The sequence below is a fragment of the Neopsephotus bourkii genome, unplaced genomic scaffold (assembly GCF_033783945.1).
Source record: "Neopsephotus bourkii isolate Nb327-2 ecotype Australia unplaced genomic scaffold, CSIRO-AGI_Nbou_v1 NB_1638, whole genome shotgun sequence".
Classification (NCBI taxonomy): Eukaryota; Metazoa; Chordata; class Aves; order Psittaciformes; family Psittacidae; genus Neopsephotus; species Neopsephotus bourkii.
Window position 1 is genome coordinate 5,156,341 of NW_026902113.1, and position 24,752 is coordinate 5,181,092.

A 24,752-nucleotide genomic window follows, 5' to 3' on the forward strand; every position below is an offset into this window, starting at 1 on the left:
ATTTTTCCTACCTTTGGGATTATAGAGCACCTTCCAGGTAAGAGCTGTCAGATTTCCCTTCCTCAGAAACACTTGCAATTTACAAAAAATGAGACTGAAAAATAACCAATTGCAGATATTAGGGGTTATGGGAGGAGGCAGAAGGCACAGAATAAGGCTTGGATTCCTATTTTAAAGATAGAAAAGGAGGAATCTCAGCTCCTTCTCAGTTGAAGGGTGGTGAAGTCCATGTAGTTCCCTCAGTGCATTAACCCAGGAGTGTAAGGGAGGCCACAAGGCAGAGGTTGGTGTGCCCCTGGCTCTGTGGGCTGCCATGCTGGGCAGGCTGCAGCACTGCCCTGCTCGTGCCATGGCTGCAGCCTCCAGGCTGTGTGGCTGGTTGGGCTCTCCACAAGCCATCCCCCTCCAGCATGCCCCCCATGGACCCAACAGCTCTCCCCATGCACCACAGAGCCAGCTCTGCATGGGGAGCTGAGCAGGAAGAGCAGCAGCCAGGGCTGCTGGAGGCTGAGCCTCTGGAGGAGTTATCACCAGGGCTTGCAAGGTGCAGACAGCCCACGCACAGGTGCTAAGCTGCAGCCTTCTGCAGCAAGTCTCCAAGCCCCAGTGAGGGCAAGGCCGGGCATGAGGCTGCAGCAATAATGGGGCAGCAGCTCCCTGGCTGTGTGCAGCACAGATGTATATGTTCTCAGCCTTTGAGACAATGGCAAGAAAGACAGACTGTATTGAAAATATGAACTGCTCCTCAGCAGAAATATGGCTATTAATGTGATATTTATATGCATGATAACAGTGATCTTTATTAATAATTGTGACTCATAATGGACATGTTTTGCAGAAACACATTTTGATCCATCATTCTTTGTCACCTGATTGCTGTTGCTAACTGCCATGGCTTCGTGATTTGCTGCTTTTGGATATCATAGATCACTTGAGTCACATGTGATTGTCATCTTCCTGATGGAGCACTGTAGATTTTATGAACCCTTTTCTCCTTGAGAAATACATTCAGGTAAATTCAGATTTTTAACGGCTACCTCTAATTTATAATCTCTTCACAATCTGGTAAATAAAAGTTCTTCACAACACAAAGAGAAATTTCAGCAGGTGCCGTTCCGAAAACATTATTATCATTAGCATGTCATTACTGCAGTGGTGGTGTCTAAGGATCAGAACACCACCGGAAAGCACCAAGAGGTTAAATAACAACAATATCCCCACCTTAAAGAACTTATATCTATGCACAGCAGTACAAACAGGTAGCCAAATGTACAGATTTTATTTGCATTTAATGCACATAAATGTATGAGGAAACACAAGAAAACTAATGATGATGCTGGGGGAGGGGGGGAATGTTTCCACTGACACAATCAAATACAATGTACTTCATTCAAATTATCCAGCAGAGAAAACTTCCACATTCACTTGACTCACTTGATGTGTACTGATCACAGTATTCTCCATGTTGGTTTTGTTTTGCTGCATTTATCAGTCCTCATCTTCAGGGTGCTTTGTCCTGCTTCGTCCCACCCCAGCACCAAAGAACCCACCACCCTGCTGCAGGGATGCACAAGGAAACCAGAGCTGTGGCCTGTAGCCTCGTCTGAGTTGGCTGGATAGCTCCTTTTTACCCAAGGAAACTATTTCTACAAGGAACTAAAATTGAGGGCTGTTATTTTCCAAGTATGTAAATCATTCCCCAGCAACACATACTGTCGCAGGCCATGACTCCTTCCACCCAAAGCTTCATGGTTTTTTTTAATGTGTTTTCATAAAAAGCACCTCTCTTTGTCTCCAGAGCTGAACCTTGGTGGTTTCCTCTTCAAGGCCAGGTTGGACGGGGCTTTGGGAAACCTGGTCTAATGGAAAGTGTCCCTGCCCGTGGCAGGTGGATTGGAAACAGATGATCTTTGAAGGTCCCTTCTAAGCCAAACCATTCCATGATTCCATGATTCTATGGTTCTATGCAATACACAGCAGCTACCACACCTTTCCTTCCTCCTGAGGTTTCTCCATCAGAGCGCTAGGAAACATGGCAGATCCCAGGGTCCAAACTCATCACCTTATCATAGAATCACAGAATGGTTTGGGTTGGAAAGGACCTTCAAAGATCTAGGCCAAGCCCTCAACCATGAGCAGGGACACTCTCCACTAGACCATGTCACCCAAGGCCCTGTCCAGCCTTGCCTTGAACACTGACAGGGGTGGGACATCCACAGCTTCTCTGGGCAGCCTGTGCCAGAGCCTCAACACACCCTCATCCCCTGGCCCACATGCAGTAGTTCTCCACTATGTCTACCAAGGGCAGCATTCAGTCTTCCCTTATTCCACAAAAGCAAAAGCAAAACAACTGCCATGGCCAAAAGTTCTGCATGTTGATACGACTGCTCAACCCCCAGCACAAACAGGACTCATTCATTCTCCTTCTGTGTGGTGGTGTTTTGAATGCACAGAGTCAAAACACACAGAGCAGGCCCATATCCAGCCCTTGGGTAAGGTACTGGCCCCTCAGAGCAGAATATGCAGGGTACCAAGAAAGATAAACACTCTCTTTACTACTTCTGTCACATCAGTTTTTATGTGGGAGGAAGCTACCTTGGTCCCAGCACAAGAGCCAACTCAGGGAGGGGGAATAGCTAACATGGCTGTCCAGCTTTAGGTAAGCACTAAATAGCATAGCAACCAGAGGACTATCTCACAGGCTGCACACACCATGTATCCACTCTAAAATTACAATGTCCTCTAAGCTATCATACATCTTTAATAGGACGAGGTCTGCACTAAGCTGTATCTGAATGTAAGCTTCCAAACTGTGCTGTGCTTTGAGCCTCATACTTCAAAAAGGCAGAGGAAACCCTTAAAATTAAAACTCTTGCTTTGTTTTATATTAGCAATTAATACAGAGCTCAGTGAATGAAAACAACATTGAAAAATGAAAAAATGCTTCATTGAATTAAATTATGCAAATTCCTTTAATGGAAAAGCATGCTTGCTTTATCAGAGCCCATATTGCCTGCTCTACAGTCGTGTTCTGAACCAGACTAATTGCCCTTGATTCTGCAGTGTAAGGAAAGGCAGGGATGCACACAACTGTCAATGTAAATTACAGATCGAATGAGATTAAAACGCATTTACCACCTCAAAACCTGCACCATGTTGTGCAGCAGCTCAGTGAGTCACAGACACGCAGCCCCGCTCCCGCCCGAGCTTGACAACATGGGGAGAGGCAGGTTTCTTGCTGGAGTGCTGAAGCGTGGTTGTGCTAATGCTGCTGTTCCTTTTCAATTTAACCAGGCTATCCCCTACAAGATGACAAGTAAGCAGGGCAGGAATTGAGGTGGATGTGCATGCACATCTATTGGGCTCACAGCAGCAGTACTGGTCTAAAAACTTGTCCCCTAGATGATAAGGGTCTCTGAAACTAATTCATACATGCGGAATTGCTGTGTATATGCACAAGGTGCACAGTGAATAGAAAGACAAATGACCTTCCTCTCTACTTGTCCTTATAGGAAAGGTGATTATTTGGGAACACAGTGACGGCAGAGAGTGCTGTTCTGGAGTAGCTTATTTGCCTAGAACAGCAATAGTCAACTTGCCATGTAAGACAAAATAATCCAAGAGCTCACATGCTCTATCTAAAAGGAAAGACTTCCAGAAGAACCCAATTCTCCATATGTGCTTTCTGTATCAGAAACAAAAGGCTGCTCAACAAGCATGGATCTTGGCATGCCTCAATATGATACTTTAATGACTATTTATGCAGTAATAATTTCAATGATACACATTTCTGGTATCACCAAAGTAAGATATCTGCAAAATGGCAAATGATTGTCCTTCCTTCTATTCTTTTGGGCTGAAAACAATGCGAGAAACTTCCCTTTTCCTACCTACAAAGTAGATTTGTTGCTAGAAGAGCTGGATTTCAATTCAAAAGATGAATAAAACCTCTAGATCATCAAGTCCAACTCTCTGCTAGTGCAGCATGTTAGTTGGAGAGTTGGAGCTTGACTTTATTTTTCCTTTTGTTTTTTGGTCTCAAATCACCAAAGGTCAAAGGTGTACCATTACTGTGAATTCCTGCACAAATAGGGAAGACTCAGTCCCTGTGTATTGTCAGCACCATGATTATTTTGCTCAGAGCCTATGGACGTTTTAAGTGGAGAAACTTAAAAGTTGAGTTACTACTGCCAGCTTCAAATATTTACATGGCATGAGTCAGATTCCCCCAAATCCAAACAAACAATTCTATTTAAATAGCAGCAACTAAGGAGCTCTCTTGACTTCAGCTGTTATTATTCCTTGGATCAGACTTCCTCTGCAAGCACAAAGGCAAGAAACTTACTTTCTGTAAAAGGTAAGACCCTCACTTCATCTTAGATCTCCAGAACACACAGGTCTGAAAGCTCCCAAGGTGACTAAAAGCAATCACAGGCATACTGCTAAACAAAACCATCTCCAAACGCTGCTTTGGTTTCCAAGTGCATTGACTTGTCACCCGGGTAAGGACTGAGTTTCTTCTTTTCTTCAGTACTCTTCTGTTTCACATACAGGGGAAAAAGCAGTGTTTTTCAGAGGATAGTGTGATAATATCCTCGCAAGTGGGTCTAGAGTCTCTTTTTCCCCTTTGAAATGCCTTAGATTATATTTTCAAGTTAAAAAATTGCCAGGGAAGGAAACTTCTTCAGAAGTGCCCTGAGTCAAAGATAAAAGCGATGCCCAGCAGGTATAGGCTGCCAGTAGTGAAAGAGATGTGCTCCCAGCAGAAGCTGTGAAATTCACTCCCTCTGGTTCTGCTACTGTATAAGACGGCACCATTCTCTACTCATAATCTTTTCTTTTTCTTTTTGTGCCTTCCCCCCCTTCCACTGGCTGTACCAAAAAAGTGCAATAAATCTGCTTGTGAACCTGCCTGATTATCCTGCTGTTTATGAGGTTTTCCCCACAAACAGGGCTTAGACCACCAAACATTTAATGCAGTGACCCAAGCTCCATCAAAAAGTGATACTTCTGGAGCAGATGAAGTGCATCCCAAGGCTGTGGGATCAGGCACCAGCTTGGACCTCAGGAAGGCAATCTTCAGCTTTGAGGTTTAGCAATGATCTTCTGATACATCAGTGAGCATTCAAGATCTTCTGCCTTGGTAAATATGACCTTTTGGGAAAGTTCACTGGTACTCTGTGGAATTACACATCTGGATGCAATGCCATGAATGCAGGAAACACTAAGATTCTTTTGCACAAGGGGGGAAATTGACCTGGAAAGGCAGGATAAGTATCCAGACCAGCTACCAAGAGGTACGCTGGTGGTGAGAGGAGTGTTGCTGAGAAACCTGCTTTTATCTCCTGCAAATTTGTATTACCATTTCAGCCCATATTCCTCATCTGCCCTCATGCCAACCATGCTGATTCCCACTTTAATTTAAACCTGGGGCAAGCCAAGGAGACGAGCTCAACCACAAGTCTGTGTCCCTGACTCTATAATGCAATCTCCAGCTTCCACAAGAAAGCCAGGTATGCAGAGGAGAGCGACACCCAGCCACAGACACACATCTGGTAGGGCAAATTATAATGCCAGATTCACTGGTGCTGCAACATAAAATTAATGTTGCACTTTTAAGGGTCTTTTAATGGACATCAGGAAGGAAATACTGTTCTTGTCTGGGTAGATAAACCAGCTTTTAGAAACTAACTACATTGCTAGCACATCTCTAACCCACAGTCGTTTGAGATCACTGAGGACCAGATCTTCTACTTCTCATCTCTAACTCCAGAAGCATTTACAAAGAAAGCTGGTGTCTTCCTGTCCCCCTCTGAAACCTGGTAAACCTGAGTTTGGAAGATCAAATTATTTTCCCCACCACCTAACAGTCCTGCGGCAGACTGATTCTCCTTGGCTCAGCTCCTGGGTTCCCAGCTACCTGTACCACTGCTCAGACCATGGCAGTTTCATTGTGTTATCTGAGAAGCTGTAATAAAATAGCTTATTTCCATGCTTTCTAAGTAACCTGCGCTTCATGCACCCCTACTGTGCCAGTATTGCAGGCAGAAACCTAATAAGCCTGTGCCAACTCCTGCATACTCAAACAGCAGCCAAAGAATACCATAACCCCTGGATGCAAAGTGCCTTTAACACACTTCTAAGTTAAGTAAATGTTGCTGATGTTTTATGATAAAAAAGAGCCCTATAAACAGTTCCCAGTGGTACAGTACTGATCAGGGAGAAGTGTGTCTCAAGGCAACTCCTTTACACTGAAGTTTTATATCAAGAATATGCTGAAGCTTCACCATAAATAATTAAATATGTTTCTAAACTATTAATGCAGTTTGTTGACAGCTTCTGTTTTGCTTATGGTGGTTCAAAGATGTTGACTGTAGGCAAGTATAGATCTTATCTCTGATGAAAAAAAGCTTTGAAAATAGTCTAACACCTCTGCAGCTGAAAGTCTTTCTCTAGACAGGGACTTCTAACTGAAGTGTGCTGTCTACAAGGCAGCACTCCTAAGGAGAAAGATCTAAAGATCAAAACAGAGAACAGTAACGTCACTGCAAACGAATCTGTTTGGTGTTTGGCCAACTAATGTCAGCCACTTACAAATGACAGAAGTTTGACGCTATCAGGTCACTTCCAGAAATCTGCTTGTCTGGATAGAGATGGTCTGAAGCAGCAATTGACATTATTTCCAAACTAATATCGAAAGTGGTTATTCAAGGCACTTCAGTGCTGCAAAATCAGATAACAGGCTGTAGTACATCACTTTCTTCATTATAGTTCCCCTATATTTAGGAAGAGCTTATGGGTATCAAGGCAGATGGTATCTAATAAATGAGTACTATCTCATTTCTGGAGCCAGTCATGATGTTGCAGATGATTAGAACTGAGTTTTTAAACTTGGAGAAATATGACAAAGCTTTCCCAATCATCTTCCTGTTTGGAAAGATTCAAGGTTTCCGATCAGCTGATGAAGGGCTGCAGAGAGAAGGAACCTGGAGTATTCCAGTCTTGACCCTCCGCCAAGCAGAGGGCACAAATGCCACCACACTGGTGCCAGCTTCATGACTTAAACACCTGTCTAAGCTCACTCCTCCAAGAACGATCCCACTTGGCCATGAGCGAAATTTTGTTGTGAGCCACATGCTCTCTGCTCCAGAGCTCCAAGCTGATCCATAGTTAATAATTCCTGTACTCTTTGTTGATGATGGCAGCCCCGGTCAGGGCAACTGTCCCTGGGGGTTGCACTGAATACTAGGGATTTCATGTCAATAAAAGATTTAAATTAAAGAAAACAGGGAAATTAAAGTACAGAATCAAAACAACAACTGCTAGCTTACAAGCAGAATCCCAGATGCAGAAAAGAACCCCCCATATTCTTGCTTTTTGCTACCACAGCAAAATAACCACTTTCAAATGCCAACATTAAATAACCTCCTGTTGCTGTGGTAAACCTGCAGATGAGCTTTGCTAATCAGTTGTACTGAATGCAGGAAGCTATTGTTTGTGTTATTATGTGATGAGCACAGACTGCAGGGCATTGGTATGCTGGAGCTCGCCTGCTCTGGTGTTTATTTTAAATGACTTCACATAAGTACCTATGTAAACGCTCCAACTCATTATTCCCTCCCAGGAATGTGCGCTCTCCATTTCAAAACAAGAAGGAAGTGCTTCCGTGAGTCCTGCAGCTTCATCAGACACCCAGAGCAAGGTTTGCCTGCAGACCTGTCACAGCAACATGACCTTGAGTCAATTAGGCCATTTCAACGTAAAAAGAGAATATTGAATGTAGCTGGCAGATAGCAAAGATCTGTATGGACAGTTTGGGGAATGTGAATAAAAAAAAACCAAAAACTGAATTTTGCTAGACCCTGGAGCAGAAACATGGTTTTCTGGGAATGTTTTGCCTTGGGTGGGCAGGAATAGCAGAGCAAGAAGCTGTGGCATCAGAGGGGGTGTTCTCCTTCAGCCTGCTCTGAATCACGGTCCTGCCTGCATCACTTAAATTCCCAAGAGCCTCCACTCACAACAGAGATTATGCAGAATAATCGAAGTTTTAAGTGCTTCGTAGCTCAATCCATTTACCTCTATAAATAAGGACATGCCCATCTTATAGAGCACCAACCTTCAGGGGTGTCATGCTGGGGCACAGACCTTATTTCTGAGTACCTGGTCCATCTTCCAGAAAGGGCACTTTCAAAACTACCAAAGCAACTTTCAATTTGCTTTTGTGTAACACTATTGGTCTAGATTCTTATCTTAGCATCTTAGCACCAAAATGTCACCGCCTGAACAAAGCTCTGGAATTCATGCTACTTTTCTGTGCTTGAAGAAGCGAAAGTATTAACTAGGTTATTGGAATAAAATCTGAACGCTGCATGTATTCATAACGTTTTGCTCCCACTAATTAATTTCTGACTGAATACCCTGCCAGTGGATCAGCTTACTACTGAGACAGAGATCGCAGCACACAGAAACTTAATTGGATGGGAAGAAGTCCCAGAAGGACCTAACTCTGCTGCATCTTGATGCTCTGCTGGATCGAAGGCTGCCATGGGCTGGGCAGAGCTGGAACTGCATGACCTTATGGAAACGCAGTTGCAATGCTTTGCCAGTGGCAGGGCTTCCACTGCAAGCACCAGGAGTGTGTATGCTTAATTGTGAAGAGGTGTTTTAATCATCTTTGCATCCCTGAAGCAGGCAGGATTACATCTCAGCAATAGGATGGTCACAAGTCTGACAGCACCGTGCCCATGTCAGCGAGCCTCAGGTCTGTCTATGCAGGGCACAGCACCTGTCTGATGTAGCTTTTGCTCAGGTGACTCTGAATCGCCCTATCACACCATGGCACCCTTGCAAACAACCTCTGTCCGTGTGGCCTTCAGCAGCACAGGGTGAAGCTGGGTGGGCATCAAAGACACGATCCTCATTCCTGGGTTCCACAGGGCTGCTCAGGACTGCATCCCACCTGACAGACCATGCTGCCAGCAGCCACCACGGAGGGACACATCCATAGTCAGGCAGGACTAACCTTGCTATGGTTGACCACAGAAATGGGAGACCAATGCATACGAGTTAATTTTAGCCAGCATTAGTTAATCAAACCAGTAATACCACTAAAATTCATCCAGCAAAAGCATCCATAAGGTGATCCCTTACTGGGAAAAATTAGATTGGAAGCTGTCATCTGCTCTCTCTTCCCTTTTCTAAGGGTCAGCATGTATCCTTTAAGGCCACAATCAGTCTTAGGTTTGGTACATGGCCAGTACCTCACGAACATAAATCCATCAGCTTTGTCTAGAGGATGGGGGTACAATCCTCAGATGAGCTCTTCATTGAGGCTAAAGGCTGATCCAGTAACAAGTAACTCCAGAGGCATCATCCCCAAAATTATAATCAAAACTGAATATTGTATCATTTTAATGAAATTTCTCTGACCCATCACTGCTAACTGAGTATCAGTTCAATGAACTAGGGCAAATTGAGATGGTTCCTCTGGAAAACTCCATCCCAGCAAATTAAAAAGCAAAATGCAGGTCTTGTTTAAACAATCTGAATTCAGTTTGCCACAAACCTGACTTTGAGTTCTGCCGGCAGCCTGATAATGCTACTAAAAGGCTGCTGCACTTTTTCACAGAAATAAAGGGTAACAGTTCTTCAATTCTCCTTATTCAATACTGAGATGAAAGGCCCTTTTTTCTACAAAAATAAAAGTTGCTAGCTCTCAGCAGACCATAATCCTCACGTTGGAGTCTTCAGGTTAACAGCTTGGGTTGGAACATTTGTCTTCTGAAATGCCTTTCATATGTGGATAAATCATCCCCTTCCCTCAATGCAGTATCTTTTTTTCCCAGCAGTCATTCAAAAGCAATCAAAACATGTGTGGAGGAGCTGTAGCTGAGAGACAACAGACACCTTGAAATTACAAGGGGTTTTGAAAACACCTGCAGAAAACCCAGGTGGGTGTTTGATGCAACGTTTTATGTCTTATTAGCAACAGTTGTGTTAGTTCATTGGAGTATCTGAATTGCCTCACTCCTCTGGGTGACTTGTTCCTCTCTCATCCCAAGCACTGCGGCCCATCGTGGTGGCCAATGCTGACTTTGCAGAGCAGCATTAAGGGATGAAGAGTGTGTGCTCTGCACATTCATGGGCTGCCCTCTAACAAAAATAGACCTCACTGAAAGAAAGCAGTGCCCAGGCATGCTCATGGGCTTGACATTTAGGAGACTGTCATCACACCAGCATTAATGAAGTTTGCACTAACGCTTGTCACTGGTTGCTCCTAGATGAAGTACATACAGATTCCTGGCACCCAAACCATTCGTTGCAGAACGCACACAGCAGAAGCAGAGGGGAGCAAAGGATGTTATAAAAGAAGCCTAGACCATGAGTGAGGGGGCCTGGTACATTTATCCCTGCTGGATCTCCTGAAACTGTTGTCACAGCAGGATAACGTTACACATCTAGACCTGAGGACATGGTAGAATTGCTGGGTCCTCCCCCACTGACATCACCTGAGCACAGCTAGCTTCTGCCTGGCAGATCTAACATCACACAGCTAACTTCTGCCATAGCTATCACTGGATGAAGTATTGACAATACAATAAAGGCTGGCAAAACATTGGCTGCCTGGACTTCCCCAGGCAAATTCAAGGAACACCAGCACAGACCAGCAGTGCATCCTGGAAGGCAGATCAATGAGGCCCAGGTGTAGTAGACGTAGGGCTGTGAGCTGTGTCACACCACCTGCATGCTGGGGAATCCACCACTTCCCTGGGGAGTTTATTCCAGTGGCTGATTGTTCTCATTGTGAAAAATTTTCCTCTTGTGTCCAACTGGAATCTCTCCAGGAATAACTTGTACCCATCACCCTTTGTCTTTTCCACGTGACTCCTGGTAAAGAGGAAGTCTCCATCTTCTTTGTAAGTCATCCTTTACATACTGGAACATGGTGATAAGGTCTCTTCTGAGCCTTCTTTTCTCCAGGCTGAACAAACTCATTTCTCAGCCTTTCCCCATACAGCTTCCCAGTCTTTCAGTCATCTTGGTAGCCCTTCTCTGGACTCACTCCAGCCTGTCCATATCTTTTTTTGTATAGCAGGGACCAAAACTGAACACAGCATTCCAGATGTGGCCAGACAAAAGCCAAGTAGAGTGGTATGATGACATCTTTATCTGTGTTGGTGATGCCCTTGTTGATGTAACCCATCATCCTGTTGGCTTGCTTTGTCACAGGAGCACAATGGGTATAGATTGAACTTGGTGGTGTTCTTGTGTTTCTCAGAGCCCTCTACATGTGTTGCAATGAAGCTGGGAATGCCTGCCTCTTTGCAAAAGCGAGACCTCAGCTGGGGTTCAACCTGCAGCCTTGGCTTAGGGGCCAGAAAACAGCCACTTTATTGACCAGTACAGACAGAACTAATGCATGCTTCCTGCCAAACACCTCCCTTAGACTAAGAAAAACAGCCAGAATAACAGCAAAATCTCTCTGACAGAGCACAGTATGCATTGCCGTCCAGGAGCTGGTGCATCCCAGAGATAAGATAGCATCTCCCATCAGCATGCATGAAATCCATAGCTAGTCCTAAGATTATATCTAGCTAATGCAGACATTTCTCATATTAGAAAGACTAGAAAAACACTGTAGGAAGGAAGGAACCATATCTTTGTGCACACTGATTCCTGTTTCACTAAATTCATAACCTTACTATCACATTATCACGGCGTGTGCGTTTATGCTGTAATTGCATTCCAGCTGCCTGAATGCTCCTCTTAATTTAGTCATGCTACTTCAGCTCTGTTGTGAGTTATAAATCATTCTTGCTCTCAAGAAACAAATTAATTTACAGATGTTACAGGAGATAGGGTTACCCAGCAGGATTTCTTTTTTTAACACATGCAATTTTATTTAATGAAAGTCATTTCTTCAGGGAAGTCCAGCAGGCACTTACATTAATGGCAGAGGAGACAAACTACAAACATTTTTGAACTTCAAGGACCATCAGAGTCTCCTTGCAGTGACTGGAAGTAGCTCCTCTGCAAACATTGCAGCAAAGCAAGGACGCCAGTTGTGTCCTGTACCCGCACAGGTTTTCAAGCATTCACTGATTTCTCATGGGCACAAACACTATGCACACACACATATTATCATCAGAGCATGAGATGGTGGCTTGTTTGAGGTTGGTCACATCTTTCTACCCTGAGCAAGTTTTTCAGTCAGTTCAAATTTTGCCATGATTTTGGTTATTTTATTCAAGGTGGGGTGTTTTATTGGCTCAACAGTTTGAGGCTAAACACATACCCCTTTGTTACAAAGATCTGTGTATGGATGAAGTACCTGGTTTATTAAATAACTAGTTAAAGCAAAAGCAATCTTTTCTGGACTATGGGCAAGCAGCCACACTCTTGTGCAGTCCTCTTCCTGTCATTTTTACCTTATTTCCAACCACCACCTTGGTTGTGCATTTACTGAGTTACATTGGTGTGTCATGGAAGGTGCACTTTTGCCTGTCAGAGTGGTTTCTAATTAAAATCATTAGATACGGTGTCAATAGATGGTGCTGAAGAGCAGCAACATCACCCTTGATTGTTGTAGCACCCATAATATTCCTAAAGAATTGAAACCGCTGTCATTAGCTGCTGTTTACATAACCTTCAGTGACTTGTACTGCTGGAGATGTTGCACTGTTTCCAGCCATCAGTACAAAATAAACGTTGGTATTTCTGTAAAAACATCTTAGCTTTCTTAAATAAACATGGAAATTTCATTTTGTACAATAATAATATGTCTCTATTCTTTTTTAGTCATCCTCTTTACATGCCTTCTTTGGAAGTTGGCTGTAATGTACTTTCAGTATACACTGTCTGTTCTTCTGGAGTACTCTGGACACTGACACTGATTTATGAGAACAAAACACACCTTTCACCTGTAGCCCTGCTGATCCTTCTGCATTGCTGCACAAGCTCTGCTCACAGCACTGACAGCTAGGGAGACCAACTGGAGATGAGCTGCTCAAATAAAGTTTATTTTGAAAAGGGTGATGTCATGGGCTTTAGTTTGGTGATACTGACCCCAGGGCATGCATTTAATATGAAAATATCACAGACTGTTCCCAGCTGGTAGCTTAACACAAATACATCAGTCTTGAAGGGCATGGGAACCCGCTCTTGGAGGCTGCATACTCTCAGAAGGCTCTAAAGTCTAACTTCGACTCTTTGCTTTTTATACATTTAAGAGCCAGCTCCTGAAAAAAATCAATTCTCCTGTTTTCAGAAGAGATGAATTTGATATTACTCTGGGAACTTCATATCAAGATTGAGAAGTGATGGCGCAACTTAGCTAAAACCTACACATTTGATTCTGACCAACAGCAGGCAGTGCATTGACCTGTGTTGTACAAGAAATCATATTTTTCCTTCTGGCTTTTTTCTATAAAATCTGTAACTTTCAGTCTTGAATGTTCATGTACAAGAGAAAAAATCAAATTGAGAGGAGGGAAGGATGAACACTTTGGATACCACTACACACAAATTTGTCGAACCAGCCATGGGCTTCCCATAGCTGCTAAGCAAATCTCTCTGTGCCTCTTTCATCCCTCACATAAGTTGTAAAACTTCCAGCTTGGATAATGCCTTACTGCCCGTTACCCATAAGAATGGGGCACTGTGCTTGGTTGGGATTTCTAGACTTGCCTTGGTTCCACTTAAAACTAGGCACTCAGAACAAGAAATCTGAATAAATAAATACTGGCAAATCCAAGGAAGAGCTGAGTTCCTCCATCCAAGGACTGCAAAAAGAGAGCTCAGGAGGGCAAGACTCCTCAGATGCTGTTTGTCTGACAAGTGTAGGTTTAGGTGTAGCCTCAAGTTAAAAACTAAATGCTGTAACATCACAGCTCATCAGATTCTCAAGTCTAACACTTAAATTGCCAGTAGGCTGTATTTTGGTGAAACACCAACACAGCCCCAGGATCCTGCACTTTGCATTTTTAGGTATCTGTCTGTTTGCTCAAAATTGCTCATGATTGATCATGTAGTTTGTGCAGCTTGTCCCTGTCAAACTTCCTCAATCGATTGAAATAGATATTTACAAGACAGATGTGTATAATGTAATGAAATATCCCACAACACATACAGTGTGAATGAATGGTGCTGACAAGAACTGATATGCTTTGTCCCAGACATCGCATCATATAGAACTGAGTATGTGCAACTTAGGAAAGGTCAAAAACATCTTAAAATAGCTGATGTCCAAAAGCTCATCCTCTCCCTCAAGCTCTAGCACAGATAATGTCACCATTCAATTACTGCCGCCCTGATTTTTGCTTTTTCCAACACATCATGACATTCCGATGCCAGATAGTTTTGACATATTGTAGCCAAACCTTGGAGGGAGGTGTCACACATTTTTATTTGGATACTTGGGCTTAATTCAAGTGACAGCTGGATTATTTTTTTCTCCAGCTTATTCCAGTGTTATAAAGATGTATGTTAAACTCACCCATGCACCTTGCTGCGGAGGTACCAGATGATCTGGCATATGCGATTCGTTAACCGAACATTTGTTTCCCCAGGAGCAATACACGCATTGTGTCACTTGTGCTCTGAAGCTATGCATTTTCCTTAATGAATCTGCATCTACTTCCTCCCGATTCACAGGACAGACAGCAAGCAGGGGTGGTATATCAGCCCCCATCCCAGTCAGACCAGGTTCAGGGCACCAGCACCCCGTGCTTAGGACTTTCCAAGGCCAGGCTTCTGCCCAGAGCCTGGAGCTCACTGCAGCGGTTTCTCCTCAGAACAGCCTCAACTTGTGTGTAGAAGCCATGGAATTTCTTCCTTTTTTAGCCATTTCTTTCAGTTGTTCACTGACTCAGGTCCCCGTCTTCAGCATTTGTTCTGCCTCTTCTAAATGCCTTTCAGGCTATCACCTCTTCCCTTGTCCAAGTACAGATTGCTCCAGGTCCACACCACTGCAGATGTCTCACCCTACTTGGTCCACCTCAAACAATCTGCAAGAGCTTGTGTTACTTTATACTAAAGGAAAACCTCCAGGATTGTCCTTGAGTAAGGTGCAATGTCCCCTCCTGTTCATGCCAGCACTACAGGACACCAGCCAAGCATCATCCTCAGATGGAGCTGCTATTACATTAGCTAGTTGGTGGGCCAAGTCTCTTTATTCCTTGCTCTGGCACAAAGGAAAAACCTCCCCCTGCTTTTCTCTGGCTGGAAACTATGCAAAGGGATGCTGTGAACTTAGGAGCTAACTTATCTTTACTTTTTCCGTTTGCAAAGGCAACACTTTCACCCATGGCACCAGCCTTTGACCACACTTTCCATCATGCTTCTATTGTTAACTCCAGCTGCTGCCTCGTGCTTTCTCTTTGTTGCACAACAATTCAGTCATCATCTGTTCAAAGGGCCCTGCTATTTTTCCTGAGGTGCACACAATGAGAGTGATTCCCGTATCAGATGGCATATGGGATGCACAGGCACAACAGTCTGCTTTCACAAGCACTGGACCCACAGAACTGTGTTAGCAAACACCCGAGATGTTCAGATGCCACCCAGCGACCACAGACTGAACATACTGCAGGTTGGCCCATGAACTTCACCTGGGATTCATCTCGTCCAATTTTAGCTATGGAAATGCTAAGCATCTAAACTAATCACAAGACCCTGTGCAGCCATCAAAGAAGCACTGAGCGTCTCAACCATAGGCTGCAGTGCCATTTAAGAGATCCCAGGGCATCTCATCTGTCGTCCATAATCTGTTTTAGGTCACAGGTCTCTCTAGACCCTGGGTCCTATCTGCCGGCACCAAGAGATACCACACTGAGGCAACTGAATCATGCCCCCCAGAGGGGCAATTTAAGACAGGACCATAACTAGCCACACTGAGGAGCTGTATCCCACTGTGTGCCATTAAGTGCTGAGTTCTGGAGCATTCACCTATAGTCCTGTAGGTTTGCTTGCCGTTTGCTTTGTTACTGCACATAGTTAACTGATCACACAGGTTAAGAGTGGATAGGACTTAGCTCCAGGTTATAGGTAACTAAAATTTGGTATGGAGAACTACTACATCCAGATGGTCTTTCTTAGGTATCTACTGCCATTAGACTTCCTTACCCTACCTGGCCTCCAGCTGCTTTTTCAGCTTTAGATGGCAGATGCACCAGACTAGGTGTCTTTGTTCATGACCTGAATCTTACTCCAGTGATAAAGCAAGAGACAACTGGGCCCAAATGCTCTTCATGAAATATCAGCACCCCTTCAGCCTTCCATGCATGAACTACTCAGTGAAAAGGCAATGTTCATTCCTGTAGGAGCTGCTGAACATTTTTCCTACTTGCTATCGCTAAATAAAGTCTGAGTTTTGCTGAATTATTTTGCTTGCACAAACTCCACCAGTACACAAAAACAGTCTTTGTCCTTTGATCACTAATATTCAGAAAAGGTCACATTTACTTCTTATGGCAAAGCTCAGGCTTTAAAATAATCATTTGGTCAGTAACATCAATCAGTATCATTTTGAGCAACAAATTATAGCTTAAAAAATGAATAAAACAACAGGCAGCTCTTCAACTGCTGAAAACTTTATTCTTGTGTTACTTCATACACCTGAGCTATGAAGGCTTGTACAAAAACTAAAATAAAATCCCATTTTACTGATGTTAAAACCGCAGCCTCATATTTTTTAATCATTTACTGTAAATATGAAGAGGGAGAAGAAAGCTGCCAATGAATTTACTGGAAGTATTTAACCTTTCGGAGATGATGTCACTATTGCTGCAATGAAGATTGGCTAATATGCTTTTTTAAGAAATGACAATTTTATTTGAATCTTTCTGTAGAAATGTGTCCCATTTCAAGGAGAAATGCACCAGGAAGTGAACTTCAGTTCAAACCCTTTTGCTGTCTCATCCAGAAAAAAACAACATTCAGGTCTTACTGAACAGAGCAAGGGCCTGATTTGGTCTCGTCCACCTAGTGGGAATGCACCAAACAACAGGCCACTGAGAGAGAAAAAGAAGGGATTATAAAAACACATCCAAACTTCCCTTACTATCAAAATTCAAAATAAAATACTTGTAGCAGTCCCAGCTGCAACAGGGAGTGCAGGAACATGAAGAGATGAACATCTGGGTGGAATGTAAGAAGCAAGTCCTTCAGCAGAGGAATGAAGTCCAGCACGTGGGAGGTGTAGATATGTAATACAGCTTGCAGAACTAAATCCTGTGAGAAGCTGAGCGGCTTTTGCAAGATGCTATTTGAGGGTACCCAGCACTGAGGGGTGAGAATCATGAAGCCCTTAGGTAGCGCAGATTTAGGTCCCTAATACAATATAAAATATATTTGCTCCATTTAGTGACCTGGGAGCTTGCTTTGGCTTATTTTTTCCCCTAAGCATTTGCTGTTAAGTTAATTAAGCATTTAAAAATAAGAGTCACTCACTTTGCAGAGGCTCCACATAAACACTATTCTGACTTCTTCTAAGGGCCAGATTTGCTGCAAGGGTAAATTAATACAGTTTCATTGATGGAGGATCTGGCCTTAAAAGTCTGTTCAGTGCATTAAAACCAGTGCAGTATGGCGTATGCCTTGGCAGTAGAACAATTCTCCAGATTAAAATTTGAGGGAAATTTGGCAGTAAAAAGAAAAAGGGTCTTTTTTGGAATGCTGACACTTCTTTACCCAGTGCTGACCACCACAGCTTCTCCACTTGTGAACTGTACGGTTACTGCTGGCGTTTCACTGTCATTCTCATCAAGCTTCAGCGCAGCGTTGTCCAAGCCAGTGCTGCTGGGCTGTGGCAAGGCAGCAGGTTCTGCTGTCTGAGTTGGAGTGGAGCAATACAAAATGAAGCCCATCATGATGATAATGAAGGACAGGATATAAAGACCTGAAAACTAGCAGGGGAAAGAAAAAGATGCATTAAATCTTGTCTGATGTAAAAACATGTCAGTGCTGCCTTGTTTTAAGAATGTGAAAGCTACCTTTCTTTTTAAAACCATTTTAATGAGGATTATCAGCACGATCTATATTCATGTCCAAAACACAAAATTCAACACCTCCACTCACTGATGGTCAAAAGCTGCTGGCTGCTTTTCTCTGCATCTCATCCTCAACGCTGCTGGACAGCGAATTTCCTTAGGCCTATATAGTAGGATACTGTAGGATAGTCGTTTACATGTGTGAGTATGAAACACTGTACCCCCAAACAAAATGCTTCAGCACAGCCAAGTATTTCAGGTCCTGACAAGAGATGATTATCTCCATCCCGTTGCAAGTCACCAGAGCAGGTCATTCTCTGCACAGCTCTCAACCATCTGCAGGGCTAGATAAATATTACTGGGCTAAAACCAGTTTGCCTTCTACACCCAGCAAGTTCCTGAAGAGAGGGAGACTGGGGCTCATTTTACAAGCTTGGCACTTGTGCCCTTTTAAGAGTCTTGTGAGGTAAGAATACGAACTGCTGAGGCATTTCATTCACTGTCATTCACTTGTCTGTTAGAAGCCCAACAATTGCCAAGATTCATTCACCTTGAACGAAAAATAAATGCTTATTTCATAACACCAGATTCGGTAATACAAAGTGTTCAAGTTATACACAGCCAGGAACGCTTTTTCAGCACGTTTGTTAAAATCTTCCATATTGCCTTTGCCAAATCATGCTGATTAACAGTAGGATGAAGGACATAACACATCGTACATCCCACTATCAATATTCCCTAACCTCCTTAGCTTCCTTCAGCATGCCTGAAAAGTATGTTTTCATTTATCAAGCAGCAGAGCTGGACGAAATGAATGGCAGGACCTGGACAGTGGATTCTGATCCAAAAAACTGAGGCATAGACAGTTAAGGCATCGCAATTCCTAGCTGGCAGTCACTTGGCTCAAAAACCCTTGGACAGCACCATGAAAAAGGAAAAGCAGACTGAAACACAGTGGCCTTATGGTAAGTGCCCTCTCTCCTTACCTTGCTGGCTGTTTACCTGGAGGAGCTTGGACTCTGCACAGGAGAAAGCACCAAGCTCTGAAGATGTCCTGATGGAGGCAGCAGCAGTGTGCATTGTCCTACGCCTAACTGACCCATTCCCATCAAATGGGCAGAGCTTGGGTCTGCATCAAGGCAAGACAACTTCTCTAGAGTGCAACCTGAGGCCATGACTGAACATGTGTTTGTAGCCAAGGACATGTGGCCGGCAGGCAAGACTGGACAGTAACTGTCAGACCCGCTCTCACAGTGCACACAGGCAGTAGGTGTCTCTGATCCTGCTCAGAATTAATTCTTCAATGAGCGGATGAACAGTCACCAAGCCAGGGTGTCAAAGCTCTTGCAGCACAGCTGTGATTCCAGGCCTGCCTGTTTGCAGCTATTGATACATGTGAACCTGAACCATCGTGCTGGTGCTGGGTTTGTTGGGGGGGGGGGGGGGAGAGGTTGGGACGGTTTGCAGGGTTTTTTGTTTGGTTTGGGGTTGGTTTTGTTTTGTTTTCAGATATTGCAGCAAGTTCATTGCTTCAGACCCTGATTCTAGTTGTACCTGTGCAATTTATATCCACATACTCACTATCAAGCCTAATGACCACTTTAAGTGTTACTGGAGGCCTGTAACTCCACCTAGTGTCTGTATTTGCAGTACACTCCCTTCCATAGCAATTCATACAAGAGAAGCATTTGGAAAACTTTTTTAGGATCTCTTGCAGAATTACAGGTATCTATACAATGAGCTCATTAGGAAAAAGCACAGCAAAGTTCCATTATGGAGTAAAAGATTAAAACCAGAGTTCTTCAAAACAGGTATGCCAAATTCACATTCCACCTTCAGCAGACATGGTTGGGGCTAAAAAGTTGTGTCAGCAAAACACTGTGCACAAGTCAAAACCTCATTCATTTCTGGGCCCAGTCTTTGCCATAGCTGCTGCATGTTTGTCCTTCTGCTTCAGAGCAGGCTCAGACCACAGCAATTCAGAGCTCTCCAGAGCTCTTCAGGTCTTTCTCTACTCTGTAGCCCATCCAAGCCTGGCTTGCTATGAAACACCATCTGGTAAAGGAACACAGCAATTCCTTGCACTTTTGTTTGTAGACTCCTGTGTCAAGAGTGTTTTTTAATCCAGGAAATGTTCTGCCTGGTTTCTTTGTCCCACTGATAAAGAAACTATATGGTTAACTTGGCAGTGAGGTTTTCCTACTGCTAAAAGTTATGTTAAAAGCTGTGTCAAAATCAGGCACTCTCAGTTCTTTGTTCCTAAGCTATCTCAGATCAGAGAATCAACTAGATTGGAAAAGACCCATCAAGTCCAACCATTACCCCAGGACTGCCAAGTCCACCACTAAACTATGTCATTAAGGGCCTCCTCAGATTACTAACCATGTGGCATTATTATTGCTTCAAGGGAAGTTAATGTTTTAACAAAAGATCCGAAATTCTCTCATAGTACCACCCCAAAGCTTCCTCTAATTCATTTTTCCTTGTTGTACCAGAATACCCTGCAGATAGTAATGATGAAATGATCTGCTCCCAGAAAAACCTCTCTCTAAAATAAGCTAAAAATCATGAAGAACAGTATTATACCCCTTCCAAGGCTCTAGCTTACTTCCTCTTCTTTACTACTCTGAACACAAATTTATAATCACTTCTTGATGCCAAAATACATGTTTGGAAGGGAGTTAGTATTTTTTTAGTTGTTAGAATGTAAGTATGGTTTGCTTTCTATATACATTTTTTAATTAATACCTTTGTAGCTTGGAGCAAACACTGGAACCCAGGAAAGGGAGGAAAGCTGAGCTAGAAGATTCTTGAAAACAAAAACCTAGCTGATGTCAGACCCTACCATTACCAGTCCTCTGCATTGTAAAATAAATTGGCCTTCATTTTCAGAAACAAATCTGACCTAAGAGCTTCTGGCTCCCCACAATGATGAACAGAAAGCAACCACATGGAATAACACAAATTAAGCTCTTAAGCAAATTTCACAAGCTTCTCACTAAGCCCTTCCAGTCACTGAGCAACTGACTCAATTATTCCAATTGCTGTAACAAGCTAGGTTCCCACAAACAATTATGGATGGAAACTACAAGGTGGAATGAAATCTCTTTAGCACTATCATTTAGCTTGAATAGACACTACCTAAATTATTTTAGAGCACAATAAAAGTAACTGCCTTCTGGAGAGTGTACAGAGGTAACACATTTATAAGCTGGGTTTTTTTGACAGTTCCTTTAGTCTCTCCTTGGCAGTAGCACTAAGAGAGCTTGACTCTTATTCCAAGATACTGGTAATGAACAGATTACATTTCTAAAAGAAAATACTAATTTCTGGAAATCAAGCCAAACTGCTCCTCTCTCAGTCACCAAATGCCTTTCAGGACAGGGAGATCCAAATCTTGTCTTGGGACACTTGGAGAGATGAATCAAACCTAACGTACACTTCCACATAGGGCTTACAGCAAGAACTCTACCATTTGAACACACCAGGAAATTATTTACTATTTATTAACTCTAATGTATTCTATTAAGTGTGAGGTGGTTTGAAAATCAGTATCTGCCTAATGGTGCAATGCTATGTAATAAAATAGGTATGACTGACATCTGCCAATGATGAATGACACGGGCTGTAGAAGTGTACAAGTGCAAACAACTGTTCAGGGGCTTTTAAGAGCATTCTGCTTTATTTGCAACTCTGGAATTAAAAAGTAACTGAAATTTTAGTCAAAGAATTCAGGTACTTACATTATAATAAAAGAGAAAAAGCCCAAAGAACAGGCTGTAGAGATCCGCTGTCAGAATACCCAGGTTGACCGAGGTTGCACTGGTAACTTTAATCACTACGGGCATGAAGCTGTACAGCCCAAACATGCACAGGGCGAAGACTGTGAACAGCAGTGCTGCAAAACAAGATGACAACTGAGTCCTAAAGCACGGAATAATGATTTTAAAGAACACCAATATTCTTCAGACACTTTAAAACTATGCGTTTTTATCTTTTAGAATAAGGTCTTCTAAAACATATGCGAATGTAAATTTAAGAAAAACACAGGAGAAATACTTCTTTTCCAAGATTAACCTGTATTGCAAAAATTACTGTATCTATACAAGGAAGTTGTCGCTCTTTCCTAGTTAATGTAAGAGCTGACTGAAGAAATTCAGAGGTGTATTTCTTAATAACGTACAATTCTGTTGAGGTCAAAACATGTCACAAAATCCTTTTTTCCAGCATTTCATTTAGGAAGGACAACAGAAAAATGTTCTTGTGATGTTCCAACACCAAACACATTTCTGTAATTGAACAGGTCTGGGTTTTACTTAATTTAAGAAATTATTGCATATTATATGTAAAATGCAAAATCTGAGGTCAAAGTTTTCATGTTCAGTCCTACAAACCTGATCTCTCTGCTGAGCTGCAGTTTGCAGAAAATAAATGTTGCTTAAAATCCACAAAGAAAATTAAAAGCCCAGCATTTGATGTCTAAATGATTATAGCTTTCCAGTGCACAACATTTTTGTCACACACATACCAATTTTCCAGTTCCACTGAATTCTCGTTATCTCCCTATGTTCCACAATGGCTCTAGAGTTAGAGAAAAGATAGAATACAGTAAAAAAGAAAAAAAAATATCATTTACAATTAATAAGACACCTTTTTATTTACGATTCCTTAATTTTTTGTTTGAAATCTTATTGAATGGCACTAGCTGCAACATCTAACAAGCATGAAAAAGACTTTAAAGTGCCTGAAAGTCAAGAGCACTTTTAGTTAACTCTTATGCCTTCTTTCCAGGCTTTTTCATCCTTCAGAGATTCCCTTTTATTTGATATACCATTGAAGGAAATTATTAACTCTAATGATGAGAAATGAGGAACATAAAATTCAACAGACAGATTTAAGTGCATGTGGTCTGTTACTCTTAACATGGTTATTTGTCAGAGTATATATGTTTTCATTTTAAACTGAAGGTTAACATGGAAGACCTTCTACTAACGATTATCTCCTAAACTATACCACAGAGAAAATCCATTAAGAATTTCATTCCTGTGAACAGATCTCAGTATACTGAGTGTCCTCATGAAGATCAACAAAATCAAAATACAGCGTAGTATCATAGGTGTTCAACTGCAGGATTTCAGCTTTAGAATCGCTGTAATAAAAGCAGTGCAAATAAAAAGGATATAAAACAGAGGCTGATCAACAACAAATATAAAATTCAAGTGGAAGGACTGCCATATAAGCCAAATGCAGACATAACAAAGAATTAATTTAACAACAACATCATTTCATGGTAGACAAGCAATCATCTGTAGAACAAATAATTTGTTTTAAAATAAATATTAGATCCTTACAGCTGTAGACCGCTGATAATAGTCCCAAACAAGCCCACCATTCCTAGAAACTCCACTCTGCTCAGATTTTTCACAATGTATTCCTCACTCACATTAGAAATGGCATACAAAGAAGCACCAAGAAGCACTAAGACATCTCCAATCACCACGTCACTACCTGTACAGAAATATTAATCCACAATAAGGGTAATGCTGCAAAAACTGTTTAACTTTGCTTAAAAAGACAAGCAAATTTACCTCCAACATCTCCATCTTCCTAGCACCTTCAAGGGTAAGGGGAAAGGAAATAGCTCCTGTGCGCAGGTTAGTGGATTGGTGTGTTAATACAGACTGCTATCTGCTCACCTCACTCTGCACAGTCTGGAATGAGCTAAACCTGGCATTTACATGGCATCTTACCAAGCCATTGCTGTATAGTCTGGTCCAATTCTACTTCTGCTGACCTAAAGCACTCTAGGGAGTAGAGAAAATTCACCGTTAGAGATGCTCTTCAACTTTCTGAATATTGCTAAAATCAGTCTATTGATCTCAGCAAGACGTGGACTCAGCTTCAGGTTTATGACAGGCCTTAAGTGGGCACTGCAGATAGGTGTATTGTGCATCCTGCTGCGATTTACCTATATGGGACTCCCTGTGATACAGTCACTCGTCAAGTAAATGCTGTTATGCATCAGCTAAACGGCAAAAGGATAACTGTTGTTTAAATCCTTGAATTGATTTAAAATTTCCTTTCTTGAGCCAGTTGGCAATCACTAAGAAAATATATCTGAAATGTGAGGGTAAGCAGTAGTAAGAATACCCAGCTCAGCAAATAAAGCATAACTGTCTTAAAGCCTCAGGGAAAGTAATTTTTCTCCCTCAGGACTGAGATACTTGTATCACACAGCATTAAAGTTAAACCTCAGTTTGTCTTACTGTCTTACCTACAGTAAGGGACAAAGGCCCCTAAATAACACCAAACAGGCTTATCTCTATGATGCCTGATGAAGGCAATGTCCTGAAATTTACCTCATACCCTTTGGCTCTGAGAATTCAGAATTCTTATTCAAAATAATATCACTATGATATGGGTTGATTTAGGAATCTGTCATAAAGAAGACTTGCCCTTATCTGCACCCAGCTGTATCCTAGTCCCCAGAGCCCAGCCTCCCTCCCAGAGGTCCCAGGAACCCCATCATCCTGCCCATGTCTCCTCTTGCTCTCACACAGTAAGTCCCTGCTTTCCAGGCTCAGACCCATGAGCCTTGGGAATATGTGGACCACTTCTACAGGGTCTGCTGAAGGTCACTTAGTCAGCTGCTGTTGAGTAACTTCTTGTTTGCTATTTGTGCTCACAGAAAACTGCACATCAGAAGCCCAGCTGCCAGCAGGTTGATTCCATGTAAGCAAGCCAAAGTTTGGAGGAAGAGGCAGC

General features: G+C 42.6%; 1 protein-coding gene and 1 long non-coding RNA gene across 3 annotated transcripts in view; one reads left to right on the forward strand and one right to left on the reverse strand.

The window, feature by feature from the left end:
* Positions 1-2,857: 2,857 nt before the first annotated feature.
* SLC35F2 (solute carrier family 35 member F2) overlaps positions 2,858-24,752 on the reverse strand; it is a 34,167-nt gene continuing 12,272 nt past the window's right edge. Inside the window, exons 5-8 of one of the 2 annotated variants that reach the window (XM_061374462.1) lie at positions 23,339-23,495; positions 22,516-22,568; positions 21,731-21,885; positions 2,858-3,415 (exon numbers count right to left, since the gene is read on the reverse strand). In XM_061374462.1, the coding sequence (XP_061230446.1) occupies positions 3,365-3,415; positions 21,731-21,885; positions 22,516-22,568; positions 23,339-23,495 (416 nt within the window). In that variant the 3' untranslated portion in view covers positions 2,858-3,364. Of the gene's footprint in view, positions 3,416-16,807; positions 17,904-21,730; positions 21,886-22,515; positions 22,569-23,338; positions 23,496-24,752 lie in introns of those variants that run through there. The other variant, XM_061374461.1, reaches the window with a different exon arrangement.
* Positions 12,461-16,811, forward strand: LOC133223627 (uncharacterized). Its single transcript, XR_009728642.1, has 2 exons — positions 12,461-15,154; positions 16,725-16,811. It is a non-coding gene; the product is annotated as an uncharacterized LOC133223627 (long non-coding RNA).